General features: G+C 40.6%; 1 protein-coding gene across 9 annotated transcripts in view; it reads right to left on the bottom strand.

The window, feature by feature from the left end:
- The window catches only part of PIK3C2G (phosphatidylinositol-4-phosphate 3-kinase catalytic subunit type 2 gamma), a 332,391-nt gene that overhangs the window by 73,705 nt on the left and 240,994 nt on the right, over positions 1-17,692 (bottom strand). For 8 of the 9 annotated variants that reach the window (XM_084766217.1, XM_084766214.1, XM_084766215.1 and 5 more), the window contains 2 exons: positions 14,091-14,247; positions 6,338-6,447 (listed from right to left, as the gene is read on the bottom strand). In XM_084766217.1, coding sequence (XP_084622343.1) covers positions 6,338-6,447; positions 14,091-14,247 — 267 coding nt within the window. Of the gene's footprint in view, positions 1-930; positions 1,006-6,337; positions 6,448-14,090; positions 14,248-17,692 lie in introns of those variants that run through there. The other variant, XM_084766219.1, reaches the window with a different exon arrangement.

Below are 17,692 nucleotides of genomic sequence, written 5' to 3' on the forward strand. Positions count from 1 at the left end.
AGGGATCTATATTGTGCAATGCTCTTTTGCTCAGCCTTGGGGAGAGAACGCTTACAAAGCACGGGGCTGTGTTTGGACGCATTTGGTCATGTAGTCTTGTCTTGTTATTTGACCACAAGACTTAAAGGGAAAAGGAGGGGACGGGGACTCCCTGCATTGTGTCTGCAGTCATAGGTGGCTCACGGAACAATGGCTGCTGTGTCAAAGATGTGAGTTCTGTACGACGGGTACCTGAAGGCTGTTCTTCAAAGTGCAAAGTTGATAGGCTGTTCTTTGGAAAGGGTACCCTTAACAGGGCCCAGGGAAGGCAACAAGTTCCACAGAAACTCATGTTATTGACCCCATCCAGTAAGGAAAATGACAAATAGATAAGTGAATCAGATACTGCTGGAACTTAGAGAATACCAGGAAATCAGGAGTGGGACTTAGCCCAGGATGGGCAAGATAAACCAACCAGGGTGGTTTCCAGCTGAGGCCAAATAGGTCCTGTTGGTTTCTGACATCGTTGGCTTACTGTTTGAGTCTGCGCATGACATTTATCCTTCAAGTAGCAGATTCTTTTTTTTTTTTTTTTTTTAAGTTTGAAGTTTTGCCTTGCTTCAAGTTAGCTTGTAGCTGAAAAATGGTAGACTGCAGGTTGTCTGAATTGCAGAATCTGCCCGGCAGGCCAAAAAGATATCTGGTTATCCATGGATAATTTCTCCTCTCACTTTTGGAGAGGAAAATGAAGGATGTGAAAAACACTGTCTAGATGTGGAAGGGGAGGTGCATGGTGGAGAGTCAGCACTTATCATTCGGATCCATCTGGAGAAGGTTATCTGTTATTAAGGACAGCAAACCAGAGGGTTGACAGTGATTGAAACTTTGGAAATAACCCGCTTGGATGGGATTTTAATGGAAGGTTTTCTTTGTTGCCTATCAGTGGGCTTGTAGAGCTATCCCATGAAAGCATCAATTTGCAGGGACCTGAGTCATGATGCTTTCTGGATTCCATTCAGCTACACTCTGCCTCAAGAAGAGATAGAAGGGAGTTAGGGAAGAAAAAAAGCATTGACAGTGATCTGAAAAACCCTCATGGCCAGCAAGCCGGTTTTACTTTTTTTCTTCTCCTCTCTATAGCATTAATTACACTATAATTTTCAGTGCCTCACAGCAGGTAACATCCTCTGCAATACATGTAATCAGCGCCTGACCTGAATGCACACACCCAGGGGTAGGGAAGCCAACAGTGCTGCTCAGTAATTCAGATTGAAAGAGCCAGTTCTGCCTTTCAAGTCTCAGGCAGGTTGAGAGGGGAGCCTGGATGCTAACAGTGTAGGAAGGATGCGGGAACTTAGGGTGACCAAAGCAGTACATCTCACGCCCCCCAGCTGTGATCTTGCTGAAAGTGAGTAGGTGGACTCACTTGTCTTATTTTTATCTGTAACTTAGTAATTATTTCAGAATAAGCAGCTGCACGAAACGCTTTGAGACTCTCAGAACAAAGGAAGAGAAGAAAATAATGTAAACACAGAGACTATATGTACTTCTCTCAAACACAATATATAATGATTAAGATTGTGTGTGTGTGTGTGTGTGTGTGTGTGTGTGTGTGTGTGTGTGTGTGTGTGTGTTGATTTCATGATCTTCACTGAAACACCAAATGTCTATGATAGCTTCATTACAGAACTTGCTTCTTTTTCTTGGAATAAGCATTTCCTTTTTAAGTTCTAAAATCCCTGTGATATTAGAGAACACAATAAAGAGGACAAGATGATTTATAAAAAAATGTACACTCAAACATCTCTATGACCTCCACAGCAACAAGTTCAACTAAGCACGAGCTAAAAATATTTTGAAAATAATTTTGTCTGTGCAGAACATGGCCTACCATTCCACTGTTGCCATCAGTCTTTGAGAAATACAGTAGACTATATACCATTTCTGTTGTGTTAGTATAAAAGTAATATAGAGACTGACTACAGGAGATGAGAGGGGTGCTGTAGGCAATGTGTGCACACTATGTCATGTCATGTAAAGGACATGAACATCTTTGGATCTTGCTATCTTTGGGAAATTCTGGACCAAGTATATTTTAGGGACTCAAACATGGTTGTAAAGAAACATTTCTAGCCTTTATTTAAATCTCAAATGCTCTGCCTAGGTTACATGATCATTTATAACTGACCTAGATTTTTAAAACCTATTCTATTCATTGTTTAAAGGCTCAAAGAAGAAAGAATATGTTTTGAGAATTCAAAATATTCAAATAATATATCATAAGAAATAGTTTTATGTTGTAAGAGCCACAGGCACAAGTCCTAGAAGTTTCTTGGTCTTCTTTATCAAGTTTTTTTTTATTGTCTGTGCTAGATGAAATGTGGAATAGGAAATGTTCTTGAGTTATTGATCCTGGCCAAAGAACCTGCAGAAGATCTGCAGAGAAATCAGATCTAAAAATATAAAGGTGTGCAATCAAAGCCTTATGATTAAGTATTACTAGTGAGACTCTTGGGGGTTCTGAAAGAGTGAATCTTGTGGCAGATTTCACTGAGAAAAAAAAAATAGAGACACTATTTCAACCTATCCGAGGATGGACCAAAAATGAGACAAAAAGGAAAGTGGCTGGTGGGAAGCCACTGTGACAGAATCCTATATGAGTCTCTGATGGCAGCAATTACAGCAGATTCTGTACAAAAACATCCAACGAGCTCCTGGTGGTGGACAGAGATATTACCTTGGGGGAGGGGCTTCTACCCTCTGCTGAAGTTCAAGAAATTCAGATATGAGGATCAGGGTCTGCAAATGGGTGAAGATATCTTGATTATGGAAATTCTCAAACACAATATATAATTAATAAGGTGTGTGTGTGTGTGTGTGTGTGTGTGTGTGTGTGTGTGTGTGTGTTTGATTTAAGGATCTTCGCTCAATCACCAAATACCTATAATAGAGTCATTATAGAAGAACTTGCTTTTTTTTTTTCAATGAATAAATATGTCCTTTTTAAGTTCTACAATCTTTGTGATATTAGACACTAGAACTGGATTATAGAGTGATGGGTAACTGAGAACCTTTTTGTAGAAGAGATGACCTTGAGCCTACAGACTCCTGGTTGACCCTCCACATTCTACCCATCACACAGGCGAGCCGCCTGCTGGCTATGTCTCTTGAAATTTGTTTCATTTCCCTTGGGTTTTGCTTTACTAATCGATATATGCAGTTAGAAATCTTACTACTTCACAGATTTTTTTAGGGTAAGATGAGGTTATGAAAAGTACTTGCAACAGGGCCTGGCACATAAGAAGAACCATTTCAGGGGCTGGTGGCCATTATTGGATGTCTTCCATGAGGTTAGTGTTGGCGCTGTGTTCCCATTGTGCCATGCCTCACATAGGGCGTATTCCACACTCAGATATTCTTAGGAATCAGAAAGTTGGAATATGCCTCCTCCCCTGCTTTACTTGAAAAGAGTTAATGTAACCAACCAATGTATTAAGATGAAATTAAGCAATACAATGTATAATTGAGCAATAAGTAGAACATTAAAAAAAAAAGCTTATCCTGCAGAATCATGGGAGGTAAGACCAGTGAGTGCTGAATAACGAGGTTTCAAGGGGGTATATTAGTTACCTGGAATTCCATGGTTAAGTAGATTTGAAAGTAATATCACATGTCCCTTCTGGAAATGTATGATTTATATGTGAGTTGACAAATATAGGATAAATGTAATATCATGACAATTACCTATCCTGGAAAAGTTCAAATTGGGGGTAATAGAAAGGGATAAATACATTTCGACAGAGATGCTTATAACCGATGGATGGGAAGGAAGAAATGGGGAGCGGTAAGGTGGAAGCATTACTAAGCACAGAGATGGAGTTTTCTTTTTTATGTAACTAGCTTCTGATTAATCCTACCATGGAAAACAAGTCTGAACCTGCCTCTGTACAAAGCTTTGGAAGACAATTCCGCCATTGCCTTGCCAGAAGTACAGAGTTGGGGGTCAGGAGGATAAGGCCACTGCCATGCGGCTGCTGGCTTGGGTCTACTTCCTATACTTGGTCATGTCCCTTGGAAGTGGACAGAAGCAATGAATCAACTTTGGGAAGATCATTCGTACACAAGACCATGTCCTTTATAAACCAGGGGATGATGGACAAGGTGGAACTCTGACTAATGAAGTCTGTCCACAGTTTTCCTCTGGCCAGGGCTCAATACTACTTCTTGTTCTTCTGTCATTAAGTACCTTTGTGACGGGAAGGACCTATTAGTCAAGTGGTATACCACAATCACCCAACCAGCGCTGAGTGTCATCTCAAGCACGGGCCCTGCAGCCCAACTGCACATTGCCCTTCTTTACTGTTTCTGCCCCCTCTGTGCTACTTCCTAAGTCTCTGCCGTGCTCCACTTCCATGTCAATCACACAGTCTCCCACACTACAGTGTACAAAAAGAAAGGGACTCCATTGAAATCCTTTTAGTGGAGAGGACAACCTGGTTGAGGATGCTGGTTGGATGCCACACAAACCCACTTACTCTGCATGGACTTTACAGGACCAGGGATAGGCAGCTGGGGTAGAGGAATAAACTTCCGTGATATAATCCCTGGGGCTTCTGTGAGCTCCCAGGACCTGCAGTACTTGTGCTGTGTGTCCTGCTCTTTCCAGGGCTGGGTTGTGAGCTTTCCTAGTGCCTGTACCGGTGAGCTGACATAAGCCGAGATCTCCTGGACACTGAAGCCAAGGAAGGGCTATACTATGTTTGCCCTAAAGCTAGTGACTGGCCATAGTCAGTCATGAATTATTTGCAATTGTGCTTTTATTAAATATAAAAATATTTAAAGGATGATTTTAGTTTTTGCTATTGCTTTGTAAAAGACAGGTATTTCACTGTAGCCCAGGATCATTCAGAACTAACTATGAAATCCAAGCTAACTTTGATTTTATTGCAATCCTCCTAAGTTGAGGACAATATTTTTAGAGTGAAAAACTAAGCATAAAAACTCCTACTAGAAATTTCTAATGGATTTCTAATGGTAGATTAAAAAAACTAAACTAAGTTGGTAGCAGAAAAGGCCCCCCAATCTAAAAAGGGCTCTGTCCTGTCTCCCCAGTCTTAGCAGGGCTCTGTCCTGTCCCCCTATCTTGGCAGGGTTCTGTCCAGTCCCCCCAGTTTTATCAGGGTTCTACCTAGTGTTTCTCATATCATCTAGTTTCCAGGACTGAATCCTGGAAAGACTTCCAAACAGAAAGCTGAGGCCTGGATCTGAACTCTCTTCTTTGCTGAGGGTGGGGGGGAAGAGCCTCTGCATCTCTGTTTTCTCTTTTGAACAATTATGGTCACAATCAGAATGCATAAGGACTGTCCTGGTTCTATCACCCTTTGATTCTGTCATTGGCCTTAAACTGCATTGCCAGGCAAGCTGCCTGTCTTCTGAAGTTCCTTGGAAAGAGATTTCTGATGTGAGTCCAGTTCTGCCTGGTTGAGGCCTCACTGCACCCTTGCAGCGAGGAGGCATTCTTTAATGTGCATTATGGAAATGGGGCAGGAATGTCAAACCCAGGACAGGTTTTATTTTAGATAATGCTTCCTTTCAAAGCATGAGTTCTAGCAAAAAGAATACAATCTGTGTTGAAAATATCAGTGATTAAAAAGATTCAAATAGGAGTCACTCTGAGGAGTCCCCAGGAAGGTAGCGCTACTTGCTTTTCTTGACTGTTTACGGGGATAACTACAGTTGACATCTACTGAATACTTGAAATTGGCTGAGAAGCATATTCTCCATTCAAAAAGAAAAGCTCTGTAGGGTCTTCCATTTAAAAAGCAACCACTCTTTGTCCTGAGCCTTGGAGACTGATACTCTCTGCATTCTGGGGAGACTCTTACCTTGAAGTACACCACTGTTTCCCAGACATGCTTAATAAAGAAATAGATTAAAAGTAGATGACAGTCACAGATCTTTGACTAAATATCCCAATATTTGTATTGTCTTGCAGATGAAAGTGGCGGCCTGTTTCTCTTCATAAATCTCTTTCTCCAAATTGTTTTTCTGGACAGAGTTCAAGTGGAATAGCCAATTTATTTATGTCAGCCCTTGCTCTTTGCAATGACCCCTTATTGAGCAATCTGCTAGATGAAGAAGCTGGTTAGCAAACAAAGGCTTCTGTGGAGACACTGGCTGAGCTCTTCTTCCTGTAGATGCACACACTTCCCTGCTTCTGTGCTATGAAAACAGGAGTATAGGAGGTTCTAGCTCTGCAGGTCATATAGCAATGAGTAGTCAACCTGAGATGATCCCAGATGTGGGCTGTATGTCAACACACACACAAACACACATACAAATTTGCAGCTCATCTTACTTGGTAAAATAACTTGTGGCTTCCAGGTCTGTGTCTTGTGGACGGAGATTGTTATACACATATTTCAGGTCTTCGATTCCACTTAGCTCTGGCAGCCCTGCGGGCAGCATCTATACAACAACAAAACCAAAAACCAAAACGGGAAGAGCAAATGCAGACAAAATTGAGCTTACTTGGCTGATTTTGATGATAGACATGCAAATATTTAAGCCTGCTTTAATGTGCCTTTCACTTTTGTCTGCCCGAATGGACATAATTTTGTGCTGTTAAACCTCTCATAGTAGTAGGTATAGGCAACAACAAAAACATAAAGAATAGTTACTATTGGTAGAGTATTCACACAATAATAATTATATTGTATTCTCATCATAAAGCGGTGAGGTAAACATGACCCCTTGACAGTTCTTTTGTCGGAATTTTTGGACCCACCATTTAAAATCTGAGCAATTTTGAGAATGTTCTTTGACTTTTTAAAGCCTCCATCTTCTTACATCTAACGGAGTACAAATGACCTGATGTGTTCTGGGAGAATCAAAGCCTTTTTCATCATATGATGGTGCCCAAAATGCATAGGACACGGCTGTGCTGTAGAAGATGTGGGTGGTATGTCCTGGCCAGAGGTGTGGGGGGCACAGTATGAAGCCCACTTCTCTGACCCTATAGCTCATACGATATAAGTGCAACTTGCTCTGTTTAAACGGCGCATATATTCATTAAATCCTATTAAAGCAAAGAAATGATTGGGGATAGATTTGTGAGTTTTTCTCCTCATCTTTAAGAAGATATTTGTTTACATTGCACTGTAGAGTGAAGGGATATTATTATTCTTGTAGACAATTTTTTGAGAAATTTTTTGAATTATTATTTTTTTAGGAAGCAAAGTAAAGGAAGAAGAGGCTAGAGGAGGGGAGGAGGGGAGAACCGGAAGAGATATTACCAATACCCCTACGACTAATATGTCAGTGTTCTGCCTGGAATAGAGACACTCCTGCAATAAGAAATTAACGCTATCAATAAAGGATGAAGTGTGTGCTGTGACGTAAGATGAGTGAAGTCATAAATGAGTCCTCTGGGAAACAAGTGGTTCTACAACTATTCTTGCCACTGTCCCCAGAAAGGCTGGGGTCACACGCACTGAAGAGACCACGATGTTCTCAGTGTGCACACAGAAAGAATCCCTTCAAGTCTTCTGGAACACAGAATATCATGTATCCAAATGCCTGGAAATAGCTATAGAAAGAGGCAGGGTAAGACACCTCAGCAATATCCAAGGTTTAATACACATATTCCCAAAGCAAAAGAGGGCTGCTCAGCATGCATCAGAAATGTGTTAGAAAGATCACCATAGTTGATGTTAAAGTTGGGTTATATAAGAGGCCAAAGAAGAGACTGGACCAGGAAGTGGTTTGCAATGGAGACACATCTGGGTTTAAATGTGCATGGGGGGGGGGGGCTGGAGAGGTCACTCAACTGTAAGAGCTACTCAGCTCTTACACAGGACCTGAAGCCAGTTGGCAGTTCCCGTAACTAGTGATACAACCTCCTGTCACTCCAGCTTTAGAGGATCCAATGCTTCTGGCCTTGGAGGATACTCTATGTCCCATACATCTAAAAATAAAATATCTTAATGTATACATGGAATATATATGTATACTTATGTATGCATGGAATATGTATGTGTACACACACACACACACACACACACACACACACACACACACACAGTCAAGATGGTTGGATACATGGAGGGATGAAACAGTTCAAGGCCACAGAGGCAGATGTGGCCTGGGGAGTCAGCACACAGATGAAAAGTGAAACCAGGTGAACACTGCAAGTCCCAGAGAGGAGTCACCTACCAATTCTCATAGGTTACACTTGTCATCTCCACTTCGCCATTTCTAAACCTGAGTGATTCTGGGCCAGTGATTCACCAGGTAAAGAGGCTCACTGCCAATCCTGACCACCTGAGTTCATCCTGGGAACCATGTTTTAAAAACATGAGCTCATTTTTTAAAAATGAGCAATGTCTCTTCACTCTTGTCTTTCCTCCTCCTTCCTGCTTATCTCCATTAACAGTGGTGCCAATACCCAACCAGGAAGAAATCCACGGTTCATACACTCATTATTTTTTCTGGTTCTCTACACCAGTTACTTAGTTGCATTTAAAACATTTGGCAGCTTGCTACATTCCTTTCCCAGTTTTCTTATGACTTCTGAATTGTCAGCCCCCAATTGCAAGCAAGGCAATAGTACTGGCTCCACTCCAAATGCTGTTCGTTTCTCATCTGTCTGTGGACTGCACAATAGCATCTGCATTCTGGCCATCACTCTCTCTCACAATGTAAAACTTGATAATTTTCTCTTGTCATCCATGGACTCTCAATCTGTGTAATGTACTGGGCAATGATGGGAGCATCCACTTCCAAAGCTCTACTCAGTCTTTGGTTACCACGAGTATATATGCATATAACTATATATAACTATATATAATTATATATAACTATATATATATAACTATATATATATAACTATATATATATAACTATATATATATAACTATATATATATAACTATATATATATAACTATATATATATATATATATATATAATTTTTTATCCTCGCTAAGAATACTTTTCCTTTTACTTTCTTTTCTATTTATAAACATTGGTCTTTCTTGACCTCTCTTAAGGTACTATCTTCCAGTTCCAATCATGCTTTGCTCATGACACATTTGAAGTTTGCTGAGAAGAAAAACTGGACCTTTGCTCAGTGTGGAGATTGCTTATATTTTCTAGCATGGTGCTTTACAAGCAAGTGGAATCTAATGAATATCTGATGGCTAATGACTACATGGGTGGATGAATCAATGATTAGAAAAAAACACTGACTCTCACTGGGCTTTAAAGCCTCACTACTTGCATACTTAATATCGACTACTAAATAACAAAAGCAAGCCCTAGAGACACATTTCCCACAGCAAGTAGAATCCAGATTAGCTCTGATCTTATCTAGCACTGGGAGTTCCAGAGACATCTGTGGACTGACTGAGGGAGATTCTCTTGTTAACTACCGAATCATCACTCACTTCCTAAAATTAGACTTCTGGGGAGCCTGAGTTGCATTTGAGTTTCTCTGAATTCACAATAACTTCGTTAGGATGCTGTCAAATACTTTCTGTTGGTCTACATAGTAGAGTTAATATCTCTGTCTGTCTGTCTGTCTGTGTATCTATCTATCTATCTATCTATCTATCTATCTATCTATCTATCTATCTCTATATATCTATCATAATCATCATCTATCATCTATTATCTATCTATACAAGCTGATAAATGCAGACTATGACAAGCCACATGAATCTAACCTTCTCTCCATCATGTGACTTACTAAAGGTAACAAATCCCAGGTCCCTCCTTCATGGCTCCCATTCCTTCCAGAGGAGTCTTTGAGTGGGGTAATACCATAGACTATTTAGCTCTTTAGCTGGTCCCAGGTAACCGTGCCTGCTTGCTGACCCATGGCAATGTGTTTAAGTGTTTTTGTCTGGAGTGCATGGGTGATACGTGTGGCTGGGGCAGTGGGAAGGGAGAAAGCAGCTGGAGTGGGTAGATATGAACAGACACTGGATGGAGGAGTCGTTTGTTTTAAGGACATGACTTTTGTTTTGTTTCTATTTTCCCACTACTACCTCCAGTTCTATTTTTATAGCTTCACCTAGGGAAGCACTGCTCTCTCCTTACCAGATAGGGAATCTAGAAAGATTTCTGCTGGGAAAGATCTGCTATAATAATGGGAGTGATAAACATTTGAAACCAGTGAATGGTCCCTGTGTTCTTTGAGAGTCTTCCATAATAGTTGATATTGATTTTTTAAATGGGAGAAAAGCTGACGAAATATAGGCTTTTATGTTAGTGAACTCAGCCAGCAGCACACTTGGGTCTCCTACAGATGTTGCTTTTAAGCAAGATGGGAATTACATAGATTACTTTTTGCTTGCTTTTCCCATGAGGAAACAAAAGCACAGCAGATATCTGGCAACAAGATGCTATCAGCTGGTGATGGGTCATTAACTCCACACTGAACCCACTGCACGACTGTGCCTCGTGATCCAGGGTGTTGATCATTTGCAGAACCCAGCCTGGATGACCCATGCCATGTATTTCTCAACTTGTAACTGGGTCATGGTGTAGTGCACTGAACCGTGCTTAAGGACACCAACACGAGAGTCAGAATGGAGAAAAGGCCATATTAAATGTGTATGTAGAAAATAGTTTTTTTTTCACACATTTAAACTTGGTATTAATTTAAAAGAGGTTTTATCTGAAGAGTATGTGGTCCTGAAATATCCACTGAGAACTTGATCTAAATGGTCACATAGCCTACATGTTGGAGTAAAGCAGGGGATCTGGGAGACAGATGACCAGAGACTAAGGCAAGTGCACAGCACAGTTATGTGTGGATGATCTGTGGATTAAGTGGCCTTCATCACCTCAAATCCTTCTTCCTGGTTCTGACAGAGTCTCAATCTATGATTATTACTGAATATGTGTGAGTGACCTTCAACTGCTAATTTTCACCCTTACCTCAAAAGTAAAGCTAGATTCAATTAAATCCCAGGCTGGTTTTTCTATATCTTATATAACTGAAAGTTAAAATGGCTGATTTTATGATTTATGTGAGAAATTATTTCAAAGCATGATTAAAGCACCACATATTGACTTAAAATTTTTATTGTGGGAAGACACAGAGCATAAGAGAGGGAGAGAGAGACAGAGATACACACACAGGTTGATGGGTACCTAAAAGGCTAGAGAACAGCCTTTGATGCTCCAGAGTTTGTTTTATACATTATTGTATACCTTCTGGATGTGGGTGCTGGGAATTGAGCTCATGGCTTTTGTAAACACCATTACCACTAAGCAATCTGTCTAAGCCCCTCTCCTTTTCTCTTAAATTAAATATTTTGCCACATTTTTGTTGTTGTCATTGTTGGAGTTATGATAGCCTAAAATGTTCTTGAAGCTGTAATTTTCCTGCCTCAGCCTCCTGACTGCTGGGATTATAGGCATGAGCCACCATGCCCGGCTTAACATTTAAACTCCTTAATGACTAGCTACTGTGATAAATATTTTTAAAGGAATGCAGGAAGTTTATCAAACAGAAGAAAAAAATCTCCATGTGATGTTGCTATTCATCTAATCAATCTTCTATCACATTACCTTATCGTGCTTAATTGTCATGCAGCATAATTAATGTAACTGGAGACATAGCTCACAGTGCATGAAAGTCCATTTGTATGTTTTGGTTCAAGACATCTGTGTCCAGTAAGGCCCTTGCTTGTGTTTGGAGCAACTCCTTTTGTGCAGTGTTTACAGTATGATTGTTACATATATGTTGGGCCTCTCAGTTACTTTCATGCACAAGTGTTGCCATCACTATTCAACTGAAAATGGTAAGACTCTGAGTCTTATGTGCCAGTCCATCATTTACAGTTCCTGGCATATACTAGGCTTTTGAGAGCTCATGGATTAGTAAGATCTGGTGGGAGTTCAACTAACATATTTTTCAGACCATAAGACACACCTGACCATAAGATGCACCCAGTTTTTAGAGCAGTAAAACAACAACAACAACAACAACAACAACAGTAAAAACAGCAATCAGGCCATAAGGTGCACCCTAATCTCACCCTCCAATTTTTTTGGGAAAAAGTGCATCTTATGGTCATACTAGAGTTTAAGAGGGCATTAGGGTTGATAGTGCCTGGGTATTTATTATGTAAACCAAGTCAAGTTCATGGATTTAGTGCTTGTAGAGTTTTCCGTGTCACAGAATCAGCTTGTTATAAACTGTAAGCCATACCTTAAAAGCAACAGAGTCAAGAGACTTGAGAGCTAGAACACAGATCTACAAATAATTGCTAGTTATAGCTGGAAAGTTAAGGGGCAGACTCTGAGGCCTGGGCATGAGACTCAGCTGGGGAGCTCTAGGTTCAATTCCTGGTACAAATAAAACAAAACAAGAGGGACACCACCACCACCACCCCCCCACCCCACCCCACCCCCACCACAACAACAAGAAAACTGAATTGTGAAGTAACCGGTGAAGTTGAGAAACAGAACCTTCAGCTTTAATCAATACTAATTCAAATTTAAATTCTATAAGTGAGTGTATGATCCTGTATTAGTCAGTAACTCTTTAATTAATTGATTGATTGATTGCTTTTTTTGAGCCAGGGTTTTACGTAGTCCAAGCTGGCCTCAAACTTGCTTTGTAATCAAAGATGATCTTGAACTTCTGGTATTTGTGCCTTTTGCTCCAAGGTTCTGAGTTTAGGGATTACAAGTGTGCACCGCCATAGGGAATTGTCTGCAGTGCTGGGCAGGCACTTTACAACTGAAATACATCCCTAGCCTGCCAGTATTTAAACTAAATTAACAACGATTTTTATATTATCACATTAATTAGCTGAATTCTACTATATGGCAGATACTATCATAAATCCTTTATTTAATTATCAGCTAGGGTTATGAAATTAATCTATTAATATCTTAGCATAATGTCTGGTCCATATGATGCATTTATTACTAGGTCATTTATTCACCAATTCCATAAGATAAAAGTTATTATCCTTATTTTAAAAGGAAACAGTATCTAGGGTTAAATATAGGTGCATCAAAAAATGTAACAATTAAATGCTAAGCTGCCATTCAAAATCAGGGAGACCCAACCACCAAGTTTGTCCCCTTAACAACTGTTAGCAGAATTGAAGGTTCTAAGCCAGTCATGTTTAATTGACTCCAGATAGATAGACCAGTGGTATGCTACTCTTGTAGAGGTGGCTGTAACTATTACAGTGGATGTATGCACTCAGAGAAATCACTATGCCATTCTCTAAACGATGTTTCTATTGGGTTCCTCTTACCTTATGCTATGTGATTATTTCCCGTCTGTTTACAATGAACACTGGAACAAAACACTGAATCCTCCCTCACCACAGCACAGTAGAACTGATATGTGGGGCTAATCTACTGTCTGTTCAGTAACTAATTACTCACATTTTTAGATTTATTTTGCTTTGAATTAAATGTGTGTGTGTGCGCATGTGTTTGTGTGTGTATGTGTGTGTGTGTGTGTGTGTTTGTGTGCGCGTGTGTGTGGTTCTTGCATAGTTGCATGCAGGTGCCGGTGGAGTGCAGAAGAAGGCATCCGATCCCTGGAGCTGGAGTTACAGGCACAGGCAGTTGTGAGCTGCCTGGTGTGGGGGCTGGGAACTCAATTTGGCTCCAGTTCAAGAGAAATTCATGCTTTTAAACCAGTAAGCCATCTATCTCTCCAGCCCGAATTGAATAGAGGTCAAGTGTTCGAAGTCAGATATGGAGGCGGGGAAGCCAGGAGGAATCTGCCTCAGTTACATCATGAGGTTTACATCATTTGTGAGTCCAATCTTGAGACCATTTTCAAAAGGTGACAATGCAACCAAAGCAGTTATTTTAAAAATGACTTTTCTTGAACCTTAGTCGATGCTGCTCAGTGGCCGGAGTCCCTCTGAAGGCACAAGTGCTGGGATTTGGTGACATCAGAGATGAAAACTATGAACTAACGTTATAGTTCATAGAAACATGCCTGCTCGCTCATTCCTTTCTGTTTGAAAAGCTCTTTGGGGGAACTCCTGCCCTTTAGGAGAGGTAGAGTTCTGGAGGAGACACGAAAGAAGCTCAGGACTCTCGCCTTTTCTCTAAGGGACTTACCATTTCCAGGAGGCTCAGGATCAGCTGGCTGTGTCTTCTGACAATGTTGTAAGCTCTGCAGCAAAGCTCCACAAAGTCTTGGAAACGCTGTGTGTTTTTTCCACCCTCGGTAATGAAGTATTCCATCTCTGAAGTAAAAATGAAAGGGGCTCGGTCCCTATAAATAAAAAACAGTAGCAGTAGCATGGTGAAAACGTGGTTTGTAGGGCTAATGCAGGAAGTTACTGAAATGTATTTCCACTGATTGTTTTTTTTTTCTAGTCTAGTGTGGGTCACTGTGGGTCAGTGGAAAAACTTAGTAATGACGGGGCTGCAAGTGAGGAAGAAAGTATAAGCTGTGTGCTACAATGTTGCTCTGTACTGTGTCAAATTTAATTCCCAATTATATTTGGGCAGAGTGCATCTACTGAAAAAAGATAGGCTCTACTGAAGAGTACAAGTAAGACATATGGGAAGTCATCATGAACATACATTGACTGATACATTTTGAGGTGATAAAGCAGAGCTTGAGTTCAACATTACAATGCCTGAAAAGCTGTTTTCTTTGCCTGGATAGGCTGACTTTTTTTAGGACAAAAGTTAAGATAGCAATACTGACAAAAGTCTTTCAGAAGATAATTTGTGAAACATAAACAACAGATGTAACCAATTTATTGTCATATGCTTAGCAAGCAGGAAGTTAAAAAAAAATAGCCCCAACTCAATTCACATATGACTCAGCAAAAACGCTGAGCACACAAGGACAGTGCAGCCCATGTTTTCACACATGTCATACTGCCCCCTGTAGTCCCAAGGATGCAAAAGCAGGTCCTCCAAAATTGAGACCTGATTATGCTGAGATGAAGTGTTAGCAACTAACTCTAGGAGAAGCAAGTACAAGTATAGGAGAGACTCAGATGAGGTTGTAGCACAGAGACCAATGAAGGAGATTTTACTCCGCTTTGTCTTAGAGTCTAGGGCATTTATATGAGGACACAGTTGTTATTAAAGTATAATGAACTACGTTTGGAATTTGACAGCATAAGTTCATGTAAGCTTGGGCTGGGTCACAACTGAAGAAACTGAGAAGTAATTCAGGGAGATTTTTAGAATAGAACAGTGTTCTTTTCTGGTACAAGGCTTTGCTGTTTTAATAAAAACATTGTCAAGCTAGTAAGCCCACCTCTGTGACTTAACTAGGCCTGTCTGAAGTATGAGAGTCAAATGAAAACATTACATAAGCACATCTGAGAAAGTAAACTCTGGCTACCAACAAAGCATGAGCGAACTATTGTCCAGGTGTGGTTGTTTTAAAAATGATACTTACAAGCTGGGCACGGTGGCTCACTCCTGTGAATCCCAGTGCTCCAGAGACTAGCGGCTAGCAAGACTATGAGATTGAGGCCAGCCTAGACCAGGTTAGCCTGGTCTCAGAGGCAGGATGCTGTCTTAAAATGAAATAGTAAAACTTATATTTTATAATACATGCTGACTATCAAGAGAGGTCAGCTTAAGGAAAACATTAAGTTGCCTTTGCTTTCTTTGTCCAATAACTTCTTCACTAGGACATATTGAGCAGTGCACTGAGCCAAACCTCCCAAGTACCAACTCTAAGCCCCAAACCTTGATAACTAGCTTTCAGTACTGGCTTTCTTTATTTCCCACTCATCCTGTGATGAACTTTATGGAGCCGGGCTTCAGCAAGACTGGGAGAAAAGTTGTTGGAAACACGAGATAAAAAGCTCAAGGTTTAGTCTTTAATTTGCTGTGACTTCATTTTCTCGAGTTTAAAATGGTTAGCAAACACTCAGTTGCTAGACTTCCTGAGAGACCTGACTTGGAGAAGATGTGCACCCCTGGCCATGGAGAGCACTGTGCACTGGGGGTGAGGGAGCCTTCTGTGGCTAGAGGAGGCTCCAGGCACAGAACCCAGGCCTCAGGCTGGCAATCCCGATTTCACGTCTGGCTTTTGTGTGTCACTTCATCCTTGACTTCATTCTTTACCAAGTGGGTTGAAAACTCTTGCTTGTTGATATTGCTGAGAGGATGTCATAGCTTACATGCCTGAAAAGCACTTAATACAACTTTGGAAGCCCTCAACAAATCTTATCGTTGCTTGGACGTCATTGCAAGTCTTCAAACAGCCATGAGCGTTTGCAGAGCTGAATCCTGTCACAACTAAGCCCCCTTCTATCTTCTCACTCAAAAATGTCATCCGTTTCCACTTTTTACTTTAACACTTAATTTAATCCTGATTTATCACTTCAAACTGCTTGGCTGCATGGGTTCCTACTTGGGCCTTTTACTTTGTTTTACACTTAACAGATCATATACCCCTGTAGTTTTCACTGTTGCTAATTGTGGTGGTTTGAAGGATAAGTGTGCCCATTGGCTCATGGTTTAAGTGTGTGGTCCCCAGTTGGGGGTGTTGTTTGGAGAGTCTATGGAACCATCAGGAAGTGGAGCCCTGACGGGGTGAGTGCATCTCTGGTGGTTGGCTTTGAGAACTTATAACCTCCCCCATTTTTATTCACTCTCTACTTTGGGTGTGCATATGAAAACGTGATCAGCTCCCTGCTCTGCCAGCAAGCCTTGCCTTCCTGAAACAAGGGATTCTATCCCACTGAAGTCAGAACCCAAAGCAAACCCTTTCTAATTTTTGAGTTGCTTTTGGTCCTGTCATGTTTGTCCCAGGAACAGAGAAGTGCCTTATGCTCCAGATTTTTGGTAAAGTTTTAGGAATATACCAGACTTTTATAATCAGAAACAAATCTATAAGATGTTTTCCCTCATATCTCATACTATATTTACTATGAATTGAGCTTTGAAAATAGTCTAAAATATTATAAATTCAGCTGATCAATATTTTTTCAGCTGATAAAACTACAATTTCCCAAACTAATTTCTCTTGGAAACTTGTGGTTCCATAAAATGACACTTCCTTCTTCCCTGGGCAACTGCCATGAGAAACTGGGTGCAGAAAACCCACACAGAAACACAAGTACCTGAAAGAAACATCCAAATTAGAGACAAATATAAACTAATAATATTGGAGAAACAGACTTCACTATGTAAACATCACAGTTGAAATGTTCAGGGAGCCCAACAAAGTGAAAGACGTTGTAGTTCTAAATATTTTTCTTACTTTTAATAAACTTTATAAACATGAGAATTACTCTAGAACTCTTCTGTAAATGAAAGTGAGTATTATGTGCAACAAGGAATCCATCTGGTCCCAGTATATTACAGAAGCTCTAGGTGTGTTGTGGTTCGTGAATTGACTCAAAAGTGAACCTTATTCTAGATCATAGACTTAGGGCCTTGAGGTCTCTGAAGTTTTTGTTATTAAAAATCCAGGGCATAAATTATTTTTACGGATTTCATAACTTTACTAGTGCTTGTCAGACCCACATCTGCTTTTGTTTCTGGCTTTTCTGCCTTGTCAACTGTATATGTCCCCCGTGCCCCGCCCCCCGTGTGAGTGTGTGGGTGTGTGGGTGTGTGGGTGTGTGGGTGTGTGGGTGTTGGGGGTGTTCTCTCCTTCCTTCTCTCCTTCTCTCTCACTCATCCTTCTCTGATGCTATAGTGCTGATTTGGTGATAAACATTAAAATGCTTTATTTG

This window comes from Acomys minous (assembly GCF_964271855.1).
Source record: "Acomys minous genome assembly, chromosome: 17".
Classification (NCBI taxonomy): Eukaryota; Metazoa; Chordata; class Mammalia; order Rodentia; family Muridae; genus Acomys; species Acomys minous.